At 43.3% G+C, this 20961-nt stretch overlaps 1 protein-coding gene across 6 annotated transcripts in view; it reads right to left on the reverse strand.

Annotated features, from left to right (window-relative positions):
* Positions 1 to 20961, reverse strand: part of NSG1 (neuronal vesicle trafficking associated 1) — a 36775-nt gene that overhangs the window by 4497 nt on the left and 11317 nt on the right. The window contains exons 1-4 of one of the 6 annotated variants that reach the window (XM_054823608.1): positions 19499 to 19773; positions 18737 to 18887; positions 14941 to 15057; positions 3496 to 3606 (exon numbers count right to left, since the gene is read on the reverse strand). In XM_054823608.1, the coding sequence (XP_054679583.1) occupies positions 3496 to 3606; positions 14941 to 15057; positions 18737 to 18865 (357 nt within the window). In that variant the 5' untranslated portion in view covers positions 18866 to 18887; positions 19499 to 19773. Of the gene's footprint in view, positions 1 to 3495; positions 3607 to 14940; positions 15058 to 18736; positions 18974 to 19435; positions 20143 to 20961 lie in introns of those variants that run through there. The other 5 variants (XM_054823610.1, XM_054823612.1, XM_054823609.1 and 2 more) reach the window with 5 other exon arrangements.

The following is a 20961-nucleotide window of genomic DNA, read 5'->3' on the forward strand; positions in this document are numbered from 1 at the left end:
CCCAGCTAAGCAGGCACTTGTGCCTGTTCAGCACTGTTGGAGGCAATGGAGGTTTCCCCATGGTCATAATCACTGTATATGCCAGCTGCAAGACCGGGACCTAGATTTAAAAAAAAAAAAAAAATCCCTAACAACTCTGTAATAGAGCTATTTGAGATGCATGTTCCCCTACATCACCCATGCCATCTTCTGGAAGTATTATCCGTGCTTTATCTGGGCTAACTGACGCTACTTGTGAGGTGATAAAGTGACTAAGAAGTATGTAGACACAGACATCTTTGTAGTGATTGTTCCACCCAGCCATGGGATGTAGTCACAACTCTAAATATTTAAAATGGGGGAAAGAACACAATCCATTGATCTAATGAAATCTGCCAAGGAAATTCAAGCAAATATAGTTATTAGTGCTGAAGACAAGCCAAGATTACTGCCAGTATGAAAAAATGCCACAGAATTTTGTGTTGCTTTTAGAAGCAATTTGCTTTGTAACAGGCAAAATGACTCAGTAACATTATTTTCTGTAGTCACAAACATGCACAACATCTGAGAGAAGAGCCTAAAGAAACAAGCAGCGGAGTTTCCATCCTGACTGCATTTTGGCTCCTGGGATTTCATGCTTCTAGAAAAGATGGGAAAACCTTCCCCTTTTACTCATTGCTCCTTGTGTACTGCCCAAGGACAGGCCCCTTTGCTTCCCTCCTAATCGAGACAAGCCATGCAGCACTTGGGAGTGACTGAGCAACAGGAACTGGTGCCACTTGTCATCCTGCTGCTTGCCCAAGACCTTCAGCTTACGCAGAACATTTCTCTCCATCCTTTTTCTTTCCTTCTTTCCATGGTTCCCAGATGAGAGAAGTAACAAGGAAGGCCATGAGAAGAAACTGGGATGCTCCGGAGTGAGCTGCAAGTCTCTTGTTTCTTTCACAACGCTTCTATTTCAGATATTAGTTACGGGTTAAGGCCTTTGATGCCAGAGAAAACCCTGGCTGCCAGTCCATATCTGGCTCTATTAAGATGACTCCTTTTGCTCCTTTGGCATGAAGACCCCAGTGGTATTCACTTATAAATAGTATCTTCTGTCACATTAACTTTGCTGGGTCAGTAATTCCAAACTTAATAGATGATGGTGTTGTCTTTAATGTGTTGAAATTACTTTGTTGTACTGTCCATGAGTCTGACAGAATGCAGGTGCCTTGGCAACGAAAGCTAAAGGGCAGCAGATGCAGTATGGAGCATACTGAAGCCTGGGAGAAATTCCTCCAGGATCTAAGTGCACTCAGGTGAGTCTCACCAACAGCCAGTAAAGAGTGCTTCAGAGGAGTGATCTACGCAACTGCAGTACTAGGGCTGTGTCAGAAAGCTTGAGCAAGCACAAAATTGAGGCTCAAGCAGTTAAAGATTGCTGTCCAAAGGAAGATGAGCACCTTTTTAAGCACACCTTCAAGCCCTGGATGCACAGGACATGAAAGGCTGAAAACACTGAAACCTTTGGAACTGCTCCATGCATGAGAGCATCAAGGCAGAGAAGAGCGAGTCTGACTCAGAGCTGCGGTAGCTCAGCCTTTATGCAGATTCCCATGGTACCAGGCTTCCTGAGGCAGGGGACATCTTTGCCCTTAACTGGGAAATCACATCAGCATCCAAAGCCTGGGGACATCCAGGCCAGAGAACATTGTTGAGTCCACCTGAAGCACAAAGTCAGTCCACAGAGACATTGGTCACAAGGTGACAGACTTTTTAATCTCTCTTAGGACATCTGTGCCAAGCTATGCCATGACGTATTATGGACTCTCCCAAAAAAAGAAGCAAAGGCAACAAATACAAATTCATGTCAACACTGCTAGTTTCAGGCCTCGTGTCATTTGCTAACGTGTTTATCCTGTAAAACCCTTAAGAGTTACATGACCAAAGATGCTGTGTCTCCTGGCATTACGTTGTTAAGCAGCCGGGAAACAGCTTCCACAAAAAACCCAACACTGGGAAAGAGTAATAGTGCTGCACCCTAAAAACAAAGCATGAGCCATGGGATGTTCTGCCCAACCTCTGTTTCAAACACTGAGCCCTAAGGAGAGAAAGCCAACCAGATTCTGCTCACAGTGCAACTGAAATACAGCTAAGGAACTGTTCTCCCCTTAAATGTTTGTGACACTAGGAAGACAAAAGCAGCCAGAAGGCTGCTGCTCAAAGGAAGGGACAACACGGTGTGAATGGAAGCAGAAGCAGCAGACAGTTACTAGACTTATGGCAGGAGCACGTAACAGACCACTTCTGTCATGTCAGGATCACATCAGAATAGACTCCGCAGGAACGTACAGCCCATATTCCAAATTGCTCAAAGCCAGGAGAAATCTTGGGGGAAAAAGGCTATCATCCCATGAGACATGAGCACACAGGGGTTTCAGTGCTTGTCTGAGACAACACAAAAATTCAACAGCAGAACCAAAAGCTGGATCTCCTGAGTTACAGCCAAATATTCTAACTACAGTATCTTTTGCCCTTGAATCAAGGGAAAGCAGTGACCTAAAACTGAATACTTGGAGCTAACTTAATCCAGCCCGGGCACCACTGATTATAACTTTGAACTAGACTCTTGAAAGATATTTATGTGCCTGAAGTGACAGAATCAAAAGTCCTGAACAAGATCGTCAAGGAGGGCTGAGGCAGCCATTGCTTCTTAAATCCTTTTGAAGATCATTCTAGGTACCCATTTGATTCGTTATGTGACTAAATATTCTTAAAAAATCAGAGAGAAGAATGCCATCATCACTGCTACTTTTCTTATCTAATTAGAGCCAAGTTCAACCCTGCTAAATTTACAACTGAGAGAAATCAATGTTACCTGACTTTCAGCCCAGGTCATAGCTAAGGAGCCAGCACTACCATCTCGCACGAATGAAGTGAGCCCCAGCTTCCCTTTCACTTAGCACCAGTACGTTTTCCAACAAATGTGTTTTCCCTTTTTTGGCATCACTTTTGGCCTATGGCAGTAGGGCTTGGAGGTCACTGTTCTAGAACAAGAAGTTCTTTCTACAAAAATAATCCTAAGGTAACTCTGCTACTCTTAATGAGAACATCACTCAACTGTTTCTTTGACACATATTCCAGAGTAATTTTTTTTCCTCCAGGTTTTACCATTCTCTTCTTTGCAAGACACACGAATTTGGAGGAACATGCAACATTAAACTGTATGACCAATAAAAGAGGGCTTTGTCCAGACAACTGCAGATGAAGTAGGTTTGAAGGACATTGATGTTGGGACTTCTCCTATATTTTCAGTGTTTAAAGCATTAGCAAAATAACAACATTATGAAAACTGTGCAATAGTACAACCTCAATTATAAATGAAACAGAAAGAAACACAGCAGGAAGCACACTAACCTATGAAAAAACAAACACAAATTTCTATGCAATGCACCTTAATCAAGGTTATGCAGAAAAACAATGCAGAGAATATTACAGACTCTCCTATTCTTCTAGAATGCATACACAATTTACCTTGAAAACAAATCCTTCTGGACAGGTATGATCATACTTGTAAACCTTGTAGACTACCAGAAATACAACACAGGTTAAGAACGCAAGGGCAAAAAGGACCAGCACAGTTACCTGTAAAGAAAAATAAAACATGCTTATATTAGTAATGCACGGCTTATTATATTGCTGTGTGTTACTGTAGGCAGCAGAAGCCAGCTACGAATGCACTTTACAGTAAAATCAAGCAAAGCTGCTTAATTATTGAGGGAGAACAGGGAAGCAGCTTCTGCCTCCCCCTTCTCAGAGAAGAAAGCAGATCATCTGGTCCGTGGCCCATTGCCTCTGTACTGCAGGGCTTTTTTGGTTGCGTTTCTGTTTAGCGTGCACAAGGCCAGAAGGACACATTGAGGCAGCTTGGGTCTGGTGCTTTTTCGGTATTTGGATGATGTGTGTCTAGTTTATGTCAGCTGATCAGCGTGATTGTTTTCCCTGTGCCTGTCCAAGAATGGAGTCAGGTGAGAGTAAGTTAGCACAGGTCTCATCCAGCTCATACAAAGGTGACTCTAGCAGGGCACGGAGAAAATAATGTCTGCCCTCTCTTGTTAGGATGAGAGTCTGTTGTGCCTGCTATGAAGGTATGGGACAGTGACACCAGTAGTCTGCATGCTTGATTGCTCAATGCTCCTTAATTTATAGGTTTAAACAGTACTTCTTCATCACACAGAGACTGTACAGGAGTAGTTCACTGCCAGATCCATAAGGGAATACACCATGTTCAACACAGGGCTATCCTCAAGGAGTTCTGTTGCACCTCTTTCCACAGAGAAGCCATTACCGTGCATTACGTGGCACTGACTTTTCACCATGTCCTTAAGTACCTCTCTGGTCCCAAACTTGGGCTGGAGGAAAATCCTCCTTAAGTTGAATCTTAAGTTGAAATCAGTGTCAGTACCAAACTAACCTTTCCCAGGAATAAACTCTGAGCAGCTGGAGACCGTCAGCCTTTGAGGTGAGATGGGAGACAGACCTACCTCTACAATTACCTCACCCACTGCCAAGAAAAAGGACAACATTTTGGCCTAGCAGTTACACTGCAGAGCTCCCTAATTCAGACCTGGTTTTGTGGAAGGTATGAGCTGAGCAAATAGCATTCATTACCTGGGAGAGTGTCCCAGATGTGTGTTTGCATAATTCTAAAGCTTCTACTGATAGAGAAATGAGTAGCTCAAGGAGATTACACAGTAAGAGTGGTTGAGCCTTTTTTTTTTTTTTTTTGGCAAGTTAGAAAGAAGCCAGCATGTGCTACAGCATAAAACCCAGTAATAAACAGAAACGACAAGATTATGTGATTAATTAATTAAAACAAAGTATAATATGATCTAAATTTTAAAGGAAGACGAGTAAGCCAGCAATATACACCTCCTAAAAAGAGAACTTAGGCACATGAGGGTCAATTGTGCAAACAAGAATAATCTAGCATTTAAGAAAGCAGTAACAACAACAAAATAATTGTAGCTTTGCCTCCTGGTAAAAAACCCCACCACACACTGCCTTTATGATAAACCCCAGAACTAACACAATTTGCAACACTGCAAACTGCATGTGGCACTGAAACTAGCACACTGAAGGACTGCGATGAACTTTTAGGGACTTCTCATGCTGGGGAAGAGAACTTCACCATGGGCAGACAACAGCAAGTGTTAAATTTCCTGGCTGAAACAAAGTTGGGGAGTATCATGTGCTGCTGAAGCCAAGGATTTGATAAGACTTTTTGATAGAAAATAAGCAAAAAAAGGAGGGCCAAAGGAGATACAGGGAGAACTGCAGATCAGAAAGTAATTTAGCAGAAGAAATGTAGATATTAATGTAACAATGCCAAATGAAATGGGACATGGAGCAAAGGACCTTTCTGGTTAATAGCACCATCTTCAGTTTCTCAGAACAGTCACTGGATTACAAAAAAAAAAAAATCATATTCCTAATCACCCTCTGAAAACCTCACACTGACATCAATTTTCAAATCCAATTAGTCCTTCCCCAAGTTTATTACTCGTTTGCATACACAAAGGTTAACATGGATAAATTACTCTGCCTTGCCAACCTCGTATTTTTTGCTCACATCCCGTGTCTCAGTATGTCCTGCAAGAATCTAAGAGATCAAGCACATTTTCCTTTCTGGTCATTCTCTGTGGCCAGGTTTAATAACAAACAACACACCCTTCTCCCGGTCCCCATTCCTGGGCAAGCCATGCCCTAGCTCAGCCCTCCTCATATTCAGGCCTCTCCCTTTTTTCCTTCCGCAGATGTCTGGGGCCTGCTCCTGTGTTTCCTCAGCTACACACATCTACAAGGTCCCTCACCCTCTGGCTTGGCCCAAATTTTGCATCCCACCTGCCAGTGTTTTCTCTTCCACAAATGTAACAAGCCCTGTTCTCTATTCTCACCCCAAAATTCTCCTTACACTCCAGCCTCTAGAAAACCTGAGCTTTCTCCCCTAAGCTTGCAGTTCCCCCTTGGGGCTCCTTGTCCCACCTCCCTAACACCTTGCTGGTATCTCCAAGTGCCACGCGCTGCCAAGGAGCCCTAACCATGCCTAGGTCCGCAGCACTGTCTGCCTGTGGGGCCTTCTTCCCTCGTGGAGCTCCAGCTGCTGCTGGGGAGCATGGGAAGATGAGGAACCAGAAAAGAGGGAGCACTCCTCACCCAGCCCAGCAGCTCTACAACACACACATGGCCCGGTCCAAGTTGCAGGTTTTGGGTCATTCAGTTCCCACTGACTCAAAGTGCATGTTATACCATTCCTTTTGCTCTGACAGTCACTGCTCTTTCCCTTAAAGAAGAAAGGGACAAGAGAGACTAGAAAATGGGGATAGAAAAGATAAAATCCAGATGGAATTATTGCTGATGCTTTCCATGCTCAACAATATATACCTCCACACTGCCTTTGAGAAAGGCTGCTCTCTCTGGGAGCACAGGCCTGTGACGTGGGACACAGACACCAAGCAGAACAACTGATATGGTACGGATTGATTCAGCTCACATTTGTCTCCTCCACAGAGAGGAGTAAACAGTTTTAAATGCTTGGAAAAATATTCTCAAATCTAAAAGCATTTTAATCACATTTCCTGGTCATCCTACTAGCAGGGAATAGTAGAATTATGACGTTATTCCCCGCTCGTAACCATTTTGACATACAGTGAGGCTTCAGGAACATACTGTAAAGCTAACAAGCTATTTTGTAGTTGAGATTAAATATTAAACAATAGAAAAAGATTTGTATTTTCACAATCACTGCAGGATCACTCTATCCAAGGCTCTGAAACTGTTTTGGAAAGTAATCATGTTTTTTTAAAGAGGTCACAAGCCCAGTGTTCTGTGGATTGCTGGAGCCTGGCAAGTTGCAGAGCCACAGCCTCAGGGCTGATTTGCTGAGACACACAGCATTTACCTGTTTCAGCAACCTACATGGAGCTGTGAGTTCTCACTGCCCGTACAAGTCACGTCCAGCATGGTTCTTCCATTGCCACACAGTAAGCCACTGGGAAGAGCTCTCAGGGCTCCTGGTTCATAATTCTCACAAAATATCTCTCTCTCGCTTACTCTATTTCCTAATGTTATTAATCTTGGTATTAAGATGGACATTTTTTACTCTCATTATCTCCAATAATTTTCAATCACACTCCATTTGCAAATCCCTAATCAAGTAAGCTCTTGTCTCCTTCCTACTGGAAGAGAAGCTCCCTTCTCTTACCACCCTTCAGGATATGAGTACCTTCTATTTAAGAAAAGGACAGTCGCACATGCAAACGACACGGAAAGAAATCCATCACTGGATTCCAAGGTGATCGCAATCATCTGTTAATGCCATCCACTTCTCCCCTATAAGCTGAAAATCCTTCTCTTCCTTCTAATAGCCATTTCCCTTCACTCTCACAATAACCCATCACTGATGGTCCACAATTGCCAGATCCCCAGGTTCACTTCTGAACCTGAGGCAGTCAGCTTCTCTCCCCTGGCAGTAATACAGCGCGACCCTACCTCTCTGCCTCACCTTCTGAGCCCTCTCCTCCCAGATGCCTTGCAGAAATAAAAGCATGGAAAGAGGGAAGGTGACAAGCTGCTCTTTAGACCACATGCGTTACCAAAGCTGTCATTTTATTGCCTTCTTCCACAGCAACTTTGCGCACTCACTATAAACTAAAGTTGCTCTCTTCTTCCTACTGGGGCGCTAGCAGCAACTTGCCCTCTTCCTCTGTTCAAGGTAGGAGAGGATGCAATGCATGTGCAAGCACCACTCCCTCTCTTCTGGAAGGAAATCTTGAATCTCTTCTCTTTGTGGTAGCCAGCTGGCTGAGGGCAGGACCCTACACAGTGGGAGGAGAAGTCTTCTGAATTACTATGATCATTCACTGCCATGTACATCCTGCAGAACTCCAAGGTGACTGTCACACCACACGCGTGATGGGCTTCTAAAATATTTTGAAATAACTACAAGATAGCACAAACAATTGTTTAACTAGAAATTGAAAGAGTGATTTTGTTTTCATCTTGAGAGTGTCCTTTAAAGTTGGTTTTAAGGGGATCTGGCAGCAAAACAAAGTGAACAGAAAAGATGACAAGATATTATGTATGTGGCAGATTTTTGAATAGATTGTAAGTGAAGAGCAGAAGAAGGACAACGTCTAGCCAGAAGCCATTACAGTAATCGAAATGAGAGATGACTAATGAACTAAGTGTACCCACAGCAAAAAAACCTGTCTTCAGACTGTGTAAGCATTTAGCCCAACAAATGAAACACACCAGATCTGACAACTACACTAACATGTAAACAGCTCATGATAAGGCCTTACCATCAAGGTCTGCTACATCTCCCCAATCAGTCCATCCTATTTTGCTACAGCTGCAAAACACTGCAAGCTGTATGTTCTCTGCCTGGCTACTGCAGTCTCCTCCTTCCTCACTTTGCTAACATTTATTGTGGTCCCTTTTTAATCAAGTTTTTAATCAAGTTACAGCAAAATTAATCAATTGCATCAACTGAGCCTGCTTCTCTTCACATCCCTTCCTGGCTCCTGTCCCTTTCTGAACAAGCCATGTTTCAAGGCATGCACAAGTCTGCCCCTTTTTGCTCCTCTTAGCTCTATTTCCTTCCACTTTGCCTGTATCCCACTGTCCCACTAAAGCCTGGGTGCCATCAGTTTCTCCTCTGCCTTCACCTCCACCTTTCTTGTCATGCCTGAAATTCTTTCATTAACCCACTCTTACTGTGCTGCTTTGCACCGCCTTCCTTCATGCTTTTCTTTCTGTCATGCACCTTTCAGTATACGAACCCACCTAGGAGTATTCCTGTTATAACGAGAAGTGGAACTAAAGTGGAACTAACAAGACATGCAGTAATTTTCACTGCTCAATCACTGCCACTTGGCCACATCTCATCTCCGCTCTACATCTATGCATTATCTATTTCAATTGCAGCCTCTTGGGAACACAACTTTCATTTCTGATTTGTCTGTGAAGTGCTAGGCACAGACTCGGTGCTAGCACCAAACAAAAAGAGTGAAGACATACACTTACAGAGCACCTTTCATATGAAGTGATTTACAACCAATTTATGCTTTGCTCACCAGTGAAATGCAAAGTCCTCTGGGATGAAATACAGCAACTCTGTACAGCCATTTAGGACAGGAAATTAATATTATTGCTATCCAATTTAAACTACAAGAGAATTTTAGGCAGGCAGACTGTAATTACAATAGATTGTGTCTGGCTACATCCCACAGACTAAAATTCGTAAAACATCACACTGGCTTCCCTGCAAATGGCTGTGACCTCCATTTCACCTCTCTCCACTAAAATCCTGCATCTCCAGCTGCACAATGCCCTCTACCAGCATGTTAGAGAACACTGAAATCAGCTCTCCACTTCCCCTAACATTCCTGCTTTTCCAAAATTATATTCTTCTTTGCTATTACCTGGGCCTGCCCCTAGAAGTTTACGTGAAACAATGCACTTAAGGATTAAGAAAGGTTCAATGGCAACATGAAAGAAAAAAAGGAATATTCACATCTATACATACAACATTTGACTCGTATTAATTTATAGAGCAATCCAAATTATACAGAACAACCTGGTACAATTTCCTATACTGGCTATGGGAATATACATATACAGGATGACCGGTGACTCAAAAGACAACCAGGTGCCTCATTTCAGAAGAGTATTTCTAACATCGCATGTCATGTTTAGCTATATGACTGGTATCTATAAACTCAACTTCTTCACCAGAACATTCCCATCAAACCTGTGTCCTCAAAGAGGATGATACAGTTTTGGGGTAAACAGAAAAAGCAGGAGAAATCCAAAGACTATCCTTCTCAGAAATGACAAAGAAGAAGAGAGAACTGGCTTGGATGCTTACCTGGAGATGACTGGGAGTAGCAGCCAGAAAGGCAGATTGATTCATGAAGCATAGTAACCGAAAAGAAGGTACAGACCCAGTGCTTATTAACAGCAACAGTGCAAGACAACAAAACCAGCCTGCAAGGGAGTCGACTAATGAAACCTGAGGGAGATAGTGTTAGACAAAAACAGGTTAACAAGGCAATGGCCTTGAGAGTCTAGCACTGTGGCTTAACACAGCTGTTCAGGACAGTGTTCCCATCATCTTCCATCACATGGCACCAGGTATTAGCTTCTTAACTACAGAGATCTAAGAAACAGTTCAAGAAACCCTGTGGCCCTGAGATAACCACCTTGTTACCTTCCCATACAAACCCAGAAGATATTACTGAGGCCAGGACACAGGCTGGAAAAGGTTACTAGAGAAGAGGAGAGGCTATTTAAGTGTTACATACATCTGGAGAGAAGCAAAACATCTTCTGTGTGACCAGTATCACTGGTTCTGCTCCAAGAAAAGGACTCCTAATGGATACAATGGCAGAAGACACCTGACTTAGAGAGAGGCAACTGCTGTTAGGCATCCACTTAAATCCTCCAGCTCTGAATTCCTTTTAGCCAAAAATTTAGCAGGAGGATTGTCAATGTCATATCAGAGAATTGTCAAAGATTTTAAAAAACGGAAAAATGACAGTTGCCATGCAGTGCCTTTACTTACATCAGTTGTTTTAAAATAGCAGTTACATTGAAAGAAGATTCTCTTTTATTCTTCTTGCTTGAAGTAATAACTGAAATATTCAAAGCCTGCCAAACGCTTATACTTTTGAGCAACTTTAATCCTGTGAGTAGTTATACTGAAGAAAACAGAACTACTCATGGCAGTAAGTACCTGCCACTCTTCCAGCACTCAGTGACAGACACAGAATATACTTAAGGAAGTGGTATCCTGTACAGGAATCAGCAGAAATCTCATGCACCTAACAGACTTTTTAAGCGGGAGCAAAGAGCTACTCAACACACAGAGTAATCACACAGAGAGAGAAGTATTTTCCTTGTCTCTGATTTTTTTTGCAGCAATAATAATCATCAGTATTACTAAGAGCAGGTAAATAAGTCTTGAGGCAGAAATATGTTTTAAGGGATGCCCCTTTAAGATCAAAAATGGAATATTTACATCTATGTTGCATACATTTCATCAGTCTTAAAATAACCAGGTAAAACTGAGAGAACTGATTTTGAAAGGAAGTCTCGATTCCTCTTCCATAACCTCATGCAGACATTTCAACAACTCCTCACTACTTGATAGTACATGGCTTGCACCATATGGTCTTACCACAGAAATAAGCTTGAGGCTTTGGCTCTGCAGTTAGATGTATGTAGGGATGTCAAGGATAAAGTCTGAAAAACTGGATTGCCTTTGAATAGAATGGTTGAAGGCATACCACAGCTTGGGTTTATTTAAGGGCTTGGAATTTATTGGAAAACATAAGTGTTTGCTTTCAAAATACTTCTGAATATTCTTTATTCAGGTTTCCCCAAGACAGAAAAAAATCTCATGCTTTGATACAACAGACATTTTTCTTAAATTGGTGTATTAGTGCACAATTGCCAATTGTAGCCCAATTCAATGAGTGCCAGAACAGACATCCCACTACAAAATCCAACCAGAGTTTGTAAAAACACTAATCTGTCAATGGGGAGGCATAGGTTTGGCCTTGGGTAACTGACACCATCATTTTTTTTCTGAAATAGCTTCCTCCTATGTCCTGATTCATAATACTCCTTTGAAATTACATTTCCAGCCTTATTGTGTTGTTCTGAACAGCGGACAATTTACAGGAGAGAAGAATCTGCCTCATTCAAAGTTGCTTTCCAGATATGAAGGATGAACTCCCCACATTAGCCTACACTGTTCAAAGAACAAAAGCAAGATTTCTATTTCTCAATGAAGAACAATCTTCAGTGAAAAAATCACATCTTCCTTGGTGTGGTTAATGCCATAAAACTAAATTAAGACAACAGGGTTCTCAGAATCAGGAAGTCTTCACATTCTTCTGACAGATTCTGATTTGAATTCAGAATGTGCCTTCATACGGGAAAATTATACTTGCAGTTTTCTTTGTAAACATTCTCAGCTCTGTTGTAATAACTGTGGTAATGTGGATTGAATGCAGAAAAAACAATTTATAATTTCTTATTCACCGAATGATCTACATGACATATGCACATGCTGGAGTTGCTTCATTTGTTATAATGTATAATTTCTCAAGAACAGCTTTAGATGATCTGCACTGCTGAATTCCCCAAAATGCAATCTGCTTTGTCCTTATTTAAGAAGTACATCTTAGAATACACATGTGAATTTTTTGTAAATATGACTGATTGACTTTTTTTTTTATTTTTAGCACAACATTTGGGCTGTGTCTTGTGGCAAGCTTATGCATCGGTGATGTACAATATTAAAATCATTAAAACAGCATCTGAAGCTTTTTTCATGAACACAAGCCAAAGTCAATATCCCACCAGTTAAATAATGCATTTCATAATTATAGCAAATATTTAATTTTCAAACAAATATCCTTTTGCTCTCTCAGAATCAACAGCAGCAGTTAACATGATGGTTCACAATTAATAAAGACCCAGGAGAAAACCTCACACAATCAGTACTTTTCATCTACATATTTATGAAATTTCATCAATTATTCATGTAATATTTACTACTGGGAGTGGTGAATATGACAATCATCCCTGCTGGAGAACCAGTCAGTTCTCTTTAAAATGTTGCAAGCAGCATAATTCAATCTAAAACTGTTATATAGAGATTAAGGGACATTTTTAGGACCTGAATATTCTGCATGAAACTATTGTTTTCAATTAACTGAACCACAATTTTCCTAACTGATCAACCCCCACACTCTTCTTTAGAAGCCTAGACTTACAGCCAGTGTGAATCACCCTGCAATTCCCAAGAGATACCGTATCTTACTGAAACCTCTCTCTGATGCAGTAGTTACCTAGCAGCAAAACCTAGCAACCCTGCAGTATGAGATTAATCCCAGAGTGATCATCATAAAGTAGTATCTAAAAGATATTTAAGTATGCCATACAAAGGTATATAAAAATGCAATGCAAAAATGGCTTCTAACTGTTCAGCTATACAAATTAGAAAAGACTACCCAACGGCACAACAAGCTATTTATTTGTTGTTCAGCGAGGTCTCATTTGCTCAGCTCTCCCAACAAAGACAGGAAGAACCCAGATCTACAAAGGGATGTGCAAAACATTTAGATGCAACTAAGATATTAAAACCCCTCCCTTATCTACAATTTAATGTTCAAGCAATGAAATCCCTTAGTCCCTACAGCTAGTGGATAAGTTAAAAATTCCTCAGGTATAGGTTCTGCTCAGTTGCTTGGAACTGAAGTCCTAGCAGGGTACTCAAACTAAACACTCTCTCCCCTTTCTCTTCTACAACGTAGTAAGCATTTTCAGATCACCTTAGTGTGACCAGGACACACACAAAGGGCAGTGAGACATAAGTCCTCCTTGTTCTGAGCTGTCCATCTGCAACTCACCCAACAATACAGTGCGCACAACCCTCACCTGAGGGGAAGGGGATTACTCTCAAGGATTGGTACTATGGTGCCAGGAGGAGAAAGAGAGAACGTTGGTCTGATGTAGCATTTTCCCTGAGGGATGGGATGTCCTAAATCAGGGAATAGAAAAACTGGAACTAGGTTTCTTAGCTCCTTAGTAAATCCCTGCCAGACCCTACAACATCTCTTATTAGCTATCTGGGATGGTTCCCACACAGCTTACTGGGAGCCTACACGGTTCACTGTATGGCCAAAGACTCCACTGGATGGCCTGCACTTAAAACATTTGTCCTGGCAACACTCTGCAAAGTTCCTTTGCAAGTGTAGCCTAAAGCATCTAACCTCTCCTTGAGCCTCCACTTTCTTTGTTTAACGTACTCCTGATTCCACAGAGCTGTATGTACACTTCTGAAGGTAGGCTTGGGCCTGAGCAGCTTTTAGAATCCCTGGTCAGGCGTAACAGAACTAGAATCTTTGGGTGTGCCCTAAAACTCCTATCATGCAGAGGTTAGAAGTGTGCAATATGAAGAGAATCCACATCTTTACTGAAAACTGTGTTTTTCCCTCATACTAAACGTTAGGCTTTCCAAATGTATTTGTACTTGTGCACTGAACAGTGTGGTTGCCTACTGTTTAAAAATGCTTTGGCATTCTTGAGTAAGATGCCAAGAGAACAGCCCTGAAAAGCTGTAGTGTTCCTTTGTTAAGAGAATAAGTAGGAAAGCATGAGCTGAAGTGCCAACTTTCCTGCTCCGCTTTACTTCCACAGAGCAAGAAAACCTATCCTCCAGTGAGAAGGGGGAGAGGTAATTCAATCCTTGCATCATTTAAGTTCTCAGCTTTCCTCTGGGACTACTGAAGGGAGTAATAGGGCTGTGGACACTAAAGAGTAAATCTGAGTCAGATTCTTGCTGAACTGCCATCTGCCAGTAACAGTCGTCACCAAGCTGTAAGATACAATTGGACCAGGAAAACTGATAGCAAAGAGCTCTGGTATACATGCCTGAGCTGCCAAGTCATACATTAAACTATAAAAAAAAAAAATACATAATGGACTATGACAGTGCTTTTAAGAGAATGGTTTGGCCACAGTGGAACATAAGAAGCCAAAAAGAAAACAAACACTCTTGTGGTTCTTGTCCTTCAACACTAACAGAAGCTTTATCCATGCCACAAGAGCTACCTGTGTGCAGCCCACTTACACGCTGGCTAGCCATGTTCTGAAAGCCACGTGCTGACAGAAGTGCCTTCGGAATTCATTTGCCAGTGAGGGATTACAAGTAATAATGCTGCAAGATTTGCTTTTGCTTCTAACTGCTAAATACTGAACTATTGTAACTTTTTTTTCCCCATGTCCAGTTATACCCACAACAGCCACTCAGTTATAGCCAGTTTTGACTATGATCAGCAATTGATTTTAAGCACTTCTGTGAGCACAACCGAGTCATTAACATGTTCAGATAGCACTGCTTACCTTAAATCTTTCTGAAACCCCTTCAGTGATGCTGATTGTGAATTCAGCTATTTTAGGAGTACGGAACTTTCCCTTCTTGCGATCAGGTTCATATTCTGTTTTCGTTTTGACCACAACCTTTAAAAAAAAAATCAAAAAGCTGTCAGCTGAAACTAGACACATGAATCTTATTCATTAACTCGTTTACCTGCTTACAAGCACATCTAGCACAGTATTTTTCCCTCCATTTTGTATAATTTTTCTACGGAAGCTGTAAGTTGCTAGTTATTTTTCCTGACATAGCAATCAACAACAAAATTATCTCTCAAAGTTGTTTTGATGGACCTACAGGAAGACTTGTTACGCAACAGTTTCACAAACGTTCAATTTTTTCAGCTGTGGTGGTACTGTGCTGCTATACTACTTAGTTCAAATTCAAATCATGAAGCTTCCCACTGTCCTGGTTAGAAACAAGCAGGTGATACGACCCAACCCAATGACCACACACTCAAACAGTACTGGAGCTACACCACCGCTCCCCAACTAGCCCCCTTTTATGCCAAGCATGACGTCACATAGTACGGAATACCCCTTTGGCTAGTTGGGTCACCTGTCCTGGCTGCGTCCCATCCCAGCTTCTTGTGAAAATTAACTCTATCCTAGCCAAAAACCAGGACACCCACTTTGTATAGTTTGAAAATAGACTTCAGAAGATCCCATTAATGGGATTTCAAATAGGATGAGATGAGTACTGAAGAGTGCCCATAGAAATCTAGCAGATGATGATGCCGCCAGTAGCCATGTTCTTTGATGGCAGGATTTTGAGTTTAAAAAGTAGTGAAATGACCCATCTGGTTGCTATTCACTATGTGCTAGACTATAGCTCTTCACACTCTTAACACCTAACTTTTAAATTATCAGCTGCAAGCAGCAAGATGCACACAAACCCTTGTGTTAATGACATTTCTTCAAACCCAAGGCTCTTTAACTTCAGCTTATTCCTTGCTATGAGCTATTATTGCCCCAAGCTACACAATTTAGCACCTTACCTTTATTCCTAAAATATTCATTATGTCAGTCATATCTCTAGTGCTCTCCTAGGCATTCTAATTGTACAAAATTTTCACATACCTAACCTATTTGCCTCATTTTTGTCTTCCACAATTTTTCAGGATCTTCTTCAAAGTATCACTCTCAAGATAGGGTGCAGTTTATCGTACTGACAGCGCTATGAAGTTTTGTTCAATTTCCTCTGTTGTTGCAAAGAATAAATATCTATAGACTCTTTTAGAATTTTAGAACCAGATTCTACCTTTAGAGCAGCTTGTGGTATCAACAGCAACTACATTATTCTGAAATTCAGATTGTGACGCTTACAGGCAGTCAGGCACTGAAATTAAAGCTTTGGATTCCCCTCTCCTCACTTCCCTGAAATGGTATCTAGAATGTGTAACTGTACCTTGACTCAGTACCACAAAGCTTATTAGACACTTTTACAGCATTACACATATATGTGCAGGACATAGGTTTAGAAACTTTACCTATTTTCAGCTACAATTAATAAGATAATAATTATTAAGTATTTAACTTTACAACTGCCCAACAGCATCATGGAACTAAACTGTCTGAAAACTGTTTGAATGCTTTTTAACATTTTACTTCCCTTCCTCCCCCCTTTATGTTGCATAATCTCAGGCAACTCAAATCACATTCAGCTGACACTGAACGTACAGTTCTATCTGCTTGGTTACGTAATGTCTTCTTTTGTTTAACATACCTAAATACGAATTTAAATCAGTTCATCCCTTTAATTTAGAAGCTGTCAAAATCATCAAATTCTTAACACTGTAGTCACTACTGTTCAAGGAGTTATGCTTCACTGCCATCCTAGAGCCTTGTAAGTGAATAATAAGCATAGATACATGAAGCATGTACTCCTATTCATTATACACAAGTGTCTTCATACTTCAGAATTTGATCTATGTGTCAATCTTGATTTAATACAGTTTCTTTTTTTCACATCAGTTGCTCTAGTAGTGCCTTTGAGTCTGTAGCAACCAGTAAAGACACACTGACATGACTGACAGTTACAGAAGGAAACCAGTAGGACCATTGAATACATATTTTTATTTTTCCCCTTTACGTTTGCAAAAGGAAAGGAAAGCTACTATACAAATAGACAGTGGAAAGAGTAGAAGAGCCCATCAAATATTCCTTTATTTCAGCTTCTGGCCTAGTTGCACATTTGCTTTCGTTCAAGGCAACCATCATGAAGGTGGGAGGAGTTCCACCCCATTCTAGTAGGAGCAATCAGGCTGGCACAGAACCTCCTGGATTCACTACAGAGGCTCCATTCCGGCTAAACCTATTGCCACACAGGTCCCTAGTTCAGACTTATGCTTAGCAGTGCAGTAATGTAACAAATTCCTTTGGACACTGGTCCTTGGTAATCGGTTATATCCAGTCACCAGTTGGCAGGCGTATCAGACACGGTAAGACTTAACTTGTTTTGAAGCCTTAGGGTGCAATTTTGTCCTCAGTTACAAGATTTACACCCATGTAACCAAGGGCAGAAAATGGACCCTCAGGCACTCTAACAGCTGTTATGGCTTATTGCATTTATGCCTGCCAACTGGTCACCACACACAACACAGAATGATGTTGACAGCAATTAAAATGGAGGTCACAAATTTATTTGTATTGCCTACAAGCAACACTCTACTGAAGCAAATTTCACAAGCTAAAATTCTTTACCCCAAGTTAAGATTCTGTGAATTTTTTTGAGCTATGAGGAATGTATAGCTATCAGCTTACCTAGAAGTAGAATTGAGCTTGTGGAGGACACAATGCCAAATACAAAAATCAGCATGAAGATATTACTGACCATTTCCCAGTTAAATTTTGTATTTTTTAAAGACCGCAAAGCTTTTTTCCAGATGCATATGTGAGAAATGTGCAAATAAGTATCCTACTAAAATAGGATACTGAAAAACAGAATACTGGACCACCTGAAAAAGTATCCTACTACTGTATGCCTTACCTGTAGCAACACTTAACTGAATTCTTTATTGTGAGGAGAATAAAGATATTTACAGGCTATCATATCACCTTCCTAAATCCTTAAAATTAAATCCCTAGTAATCAAGCCATGTAATGAGGAATTCAGGATGCACATTTCCCTTCCAACCTGTGAGCAGTGCATTGGGCTGCCCCCTTCCAGCTAAGGAATCACCAATTTGGAGGGCTTTGAACCAAGTCAGTTGCCAAGGAGAAAACTCAGTGGCCTGTTCTCATTGTTTCAGCCTGTCTGAGGCTAGCATTAATCTCCTACTGAAGCACAGAAGAAACATCGACGTTCTTTCTCTCTGTGGCCAGTTTGCCCATGTACATCTTGCAGAGATATAAAGCTTTATCCCCCCATTAGGGGAGCTTTTTCTGGACAGAGAAAATTCACGTCATTCACAGAGAACACACAGTACCTTCCAGAGACAAAAAAGAAAGATACAGAATAGGAAGGACTACGACAACACAGCACAGAGGAGCTTGCATTTGTATGTTTATATATTTCATACAGCAGCACTGAAATCTATATATGCTTATTGCTAACATTTTTCACTGCTTTTTAATGCAAATCACTACTACTGGATTTTCATTAGCTTAACCGTTAGGCTTTTATCTCCAGAGGGAACTAGCATGCCTTAAACCCCCCCGTATTTCTTGCCATTTCCAAGCTGCTCATTACATGTAACCTATTCTTTTGTTGTTTGCCTGAGATTTGGGTGTGATTCTCCAGGGTGGAAACTAAAGCCTACTGTACCTTATCAGGAGGTGGGAACTGGAGCTGATTGACATCCAGGGGTGTGATCAGGGGGATGGTGTCAAATCCATCCTCCAAAAGGGGCTGCTTTGTGCTCTTCTCGCTGAAATTATTCCCCAGTTTCACCATTCTTCCCGGATAGAGGGATTTTCTGCTGGCACACACGCAGAGAAATGCACAATGTCAGAAACTCAGGATGCACCAGACTTTCCCCAACCCCCGGGGAACCCGAAATATCTGAACGGCAAAAAAAAAAAAAAAAATTACACGTTGGTCGTTGTGACTCGGTTACGTTTCAGCGTTTTAGAAAGTAAGAACGATGGCCAGCGCTTTCATTATCAAAGTTAAAAAAAACCCCACACCAAAAAAACCAAAAGCACCTCAAAATCCCCAACCCGTTAGCCTGATCCGAGCGACGCCTTCCCGCACCACCCCGGTGCGGCATCGCCCCTCAGCCCGCAGCATGGGATCCGGAGAGCGCCGGTGCTGGCCCCCGCCCCAGCCCCACCACAGCATCTCCCTGCCCGACAGCCCCGGCTCCTCCCGCTGCCTGCCCCCCGCAGCGGAGCCGTGTCCGGAAGGCACCCCGCGCCCTCCTCCCGCCGCGCCCCGCCATGGCGCTCCCCGGCTTCCCCTCAGAGGGGCAACGGCCCCCCGCGGCCGGCAGGCAGGCTGGCGGGCGCCGCCGCCACCACTCACCGCCGCGGCTCCCGGCCCTTCCGCAGGGACGGCGAGCTGTGAGGCAGCGGCCCCGCCACTCACCGCCGCGGCTCCCGGCCCTTCCTCGGGGGGCGGCGAGGCGTCGTTCCGCCGTGGCCCGCGCAGCAATGGCGGAGCTGGGGGCGAGGCAGCAGCTCTCCCTCCGCGGGGTGACTCTAGGCGGCCGCAGCGCCGGGGCCGTGACGCAGCCGCCGCCTGGCTGAGGGCAGCTCTGGAGCAGCAGCACAAAGGAGCCCCGCGGGGATGAGGCGGGCGGCTCCCCCCAGCCGGCTACTGGCGCAGCGGCAGCAGGTGGAGGAGGAGGAGGCGGTGGCGGGGGGACGGGACGGGACGCGCCGCCCTCCGCGCCCCTCCCCTGCCGGAGCCGTACGGTACGGGGGGCGGCGGCGGCTGCCCGTTCGTTGCGCTAACGGCTTCTCTGCCCCTCACGGCAGCCCCTTGTCCCTGAGGTGGGGGGCCTCCCGGCCGGACTGCCCCCGCCCCAGGGGACCCCCGGCGGGGGGCAGCCTCAGTACCTCGGGCGGGGCAACTGCACTAAATAAGGCGACGGCGGAGAAGGGGCCCGAGCCCCGGCCTCGTCTTCCCCGCCGGCGGGGCTGGGCGGCGGCTAGAGCCGGGAGGGGGGGTGTATCGCCGGTCGGTCAGCTTCGTCCGTAGCGCGTCTCCTTTTTTCCCTCTAGCTGTTCCTGTAGGGAAAGGACAAGCGTGCTTGTCAGGACGGTGAGACCGAGTTTCCTCTCTGCAAGGCGGGGGGGGAAACGCGAATATTGGGACCGGCGCTCGCGTCACTTCAAGGTAAATGCGTATTGCAGAGCTTTGCAGCCCGAGTGAGGGAGGACATCGTACAGTCTCGTCTGTCTTGGGCGGGGGGGGGGAAGTGATTCATATTCACTGTGCTGTCTCCTATAACCCAAGGCCACCAGCATGCTCGTTTGGTAGTCCCGCAGGTGCGTTTTTTGCAGCGTGTGGAGGAAAGACCACTGTAGGCGATGCAACAAGTGTCTTGGGTGGCGGGCAGCTCTTGACGGAGTAGAGGCAGAGACCGGTGCTCAGCCTAGAGCCAGTTTTATGCTTCGGAACCAACCAATCTCACAGATGACAGCATGAGCAGCCCCTCTTTTCCCTTGTGTGCTTTGAGCGAGCACAAATTATAGGCAAAATATTGTATTAAAAATTAGATTGTAGAACTTGTAAGTGACTGCAATTCTTATTTCAAATTTTCTTTTTCTTAGAGCATCACTGTGTTAGTTTATTGTACCCTTCAGACAAGATTTTTCTTGGTACCACAAGGGGCAGGGACTAAAGGTTTGCTTGTGCTTGGGATTCAGCTGTCAGTCCACAGGAAATATTTAACAGCACTGATGCAAATGGGAACTGCAGATAAAAGTCAAGCCATGCTGATCACAGCTTCTCATATCCTAGGAACTGATAACATTATAGACATGGCTTTCCTGCTTTGCATTTAAAAGCACCAGACACTGGTCATCGGTGGCTGAATTTGGGCT

This window comes from Grus americana, chromosome 4 (genome assembly GCF_028858705.1).
Source record: "Grus americana isolate bGruAme1 chromosome 4, bGruAme1.mat, whole genome shotgun sequence".
NCBI lineage: Eukaryota > Metazoa > Chordata > Aves > Gruiformes > Gruidae > Grus > Grus americana.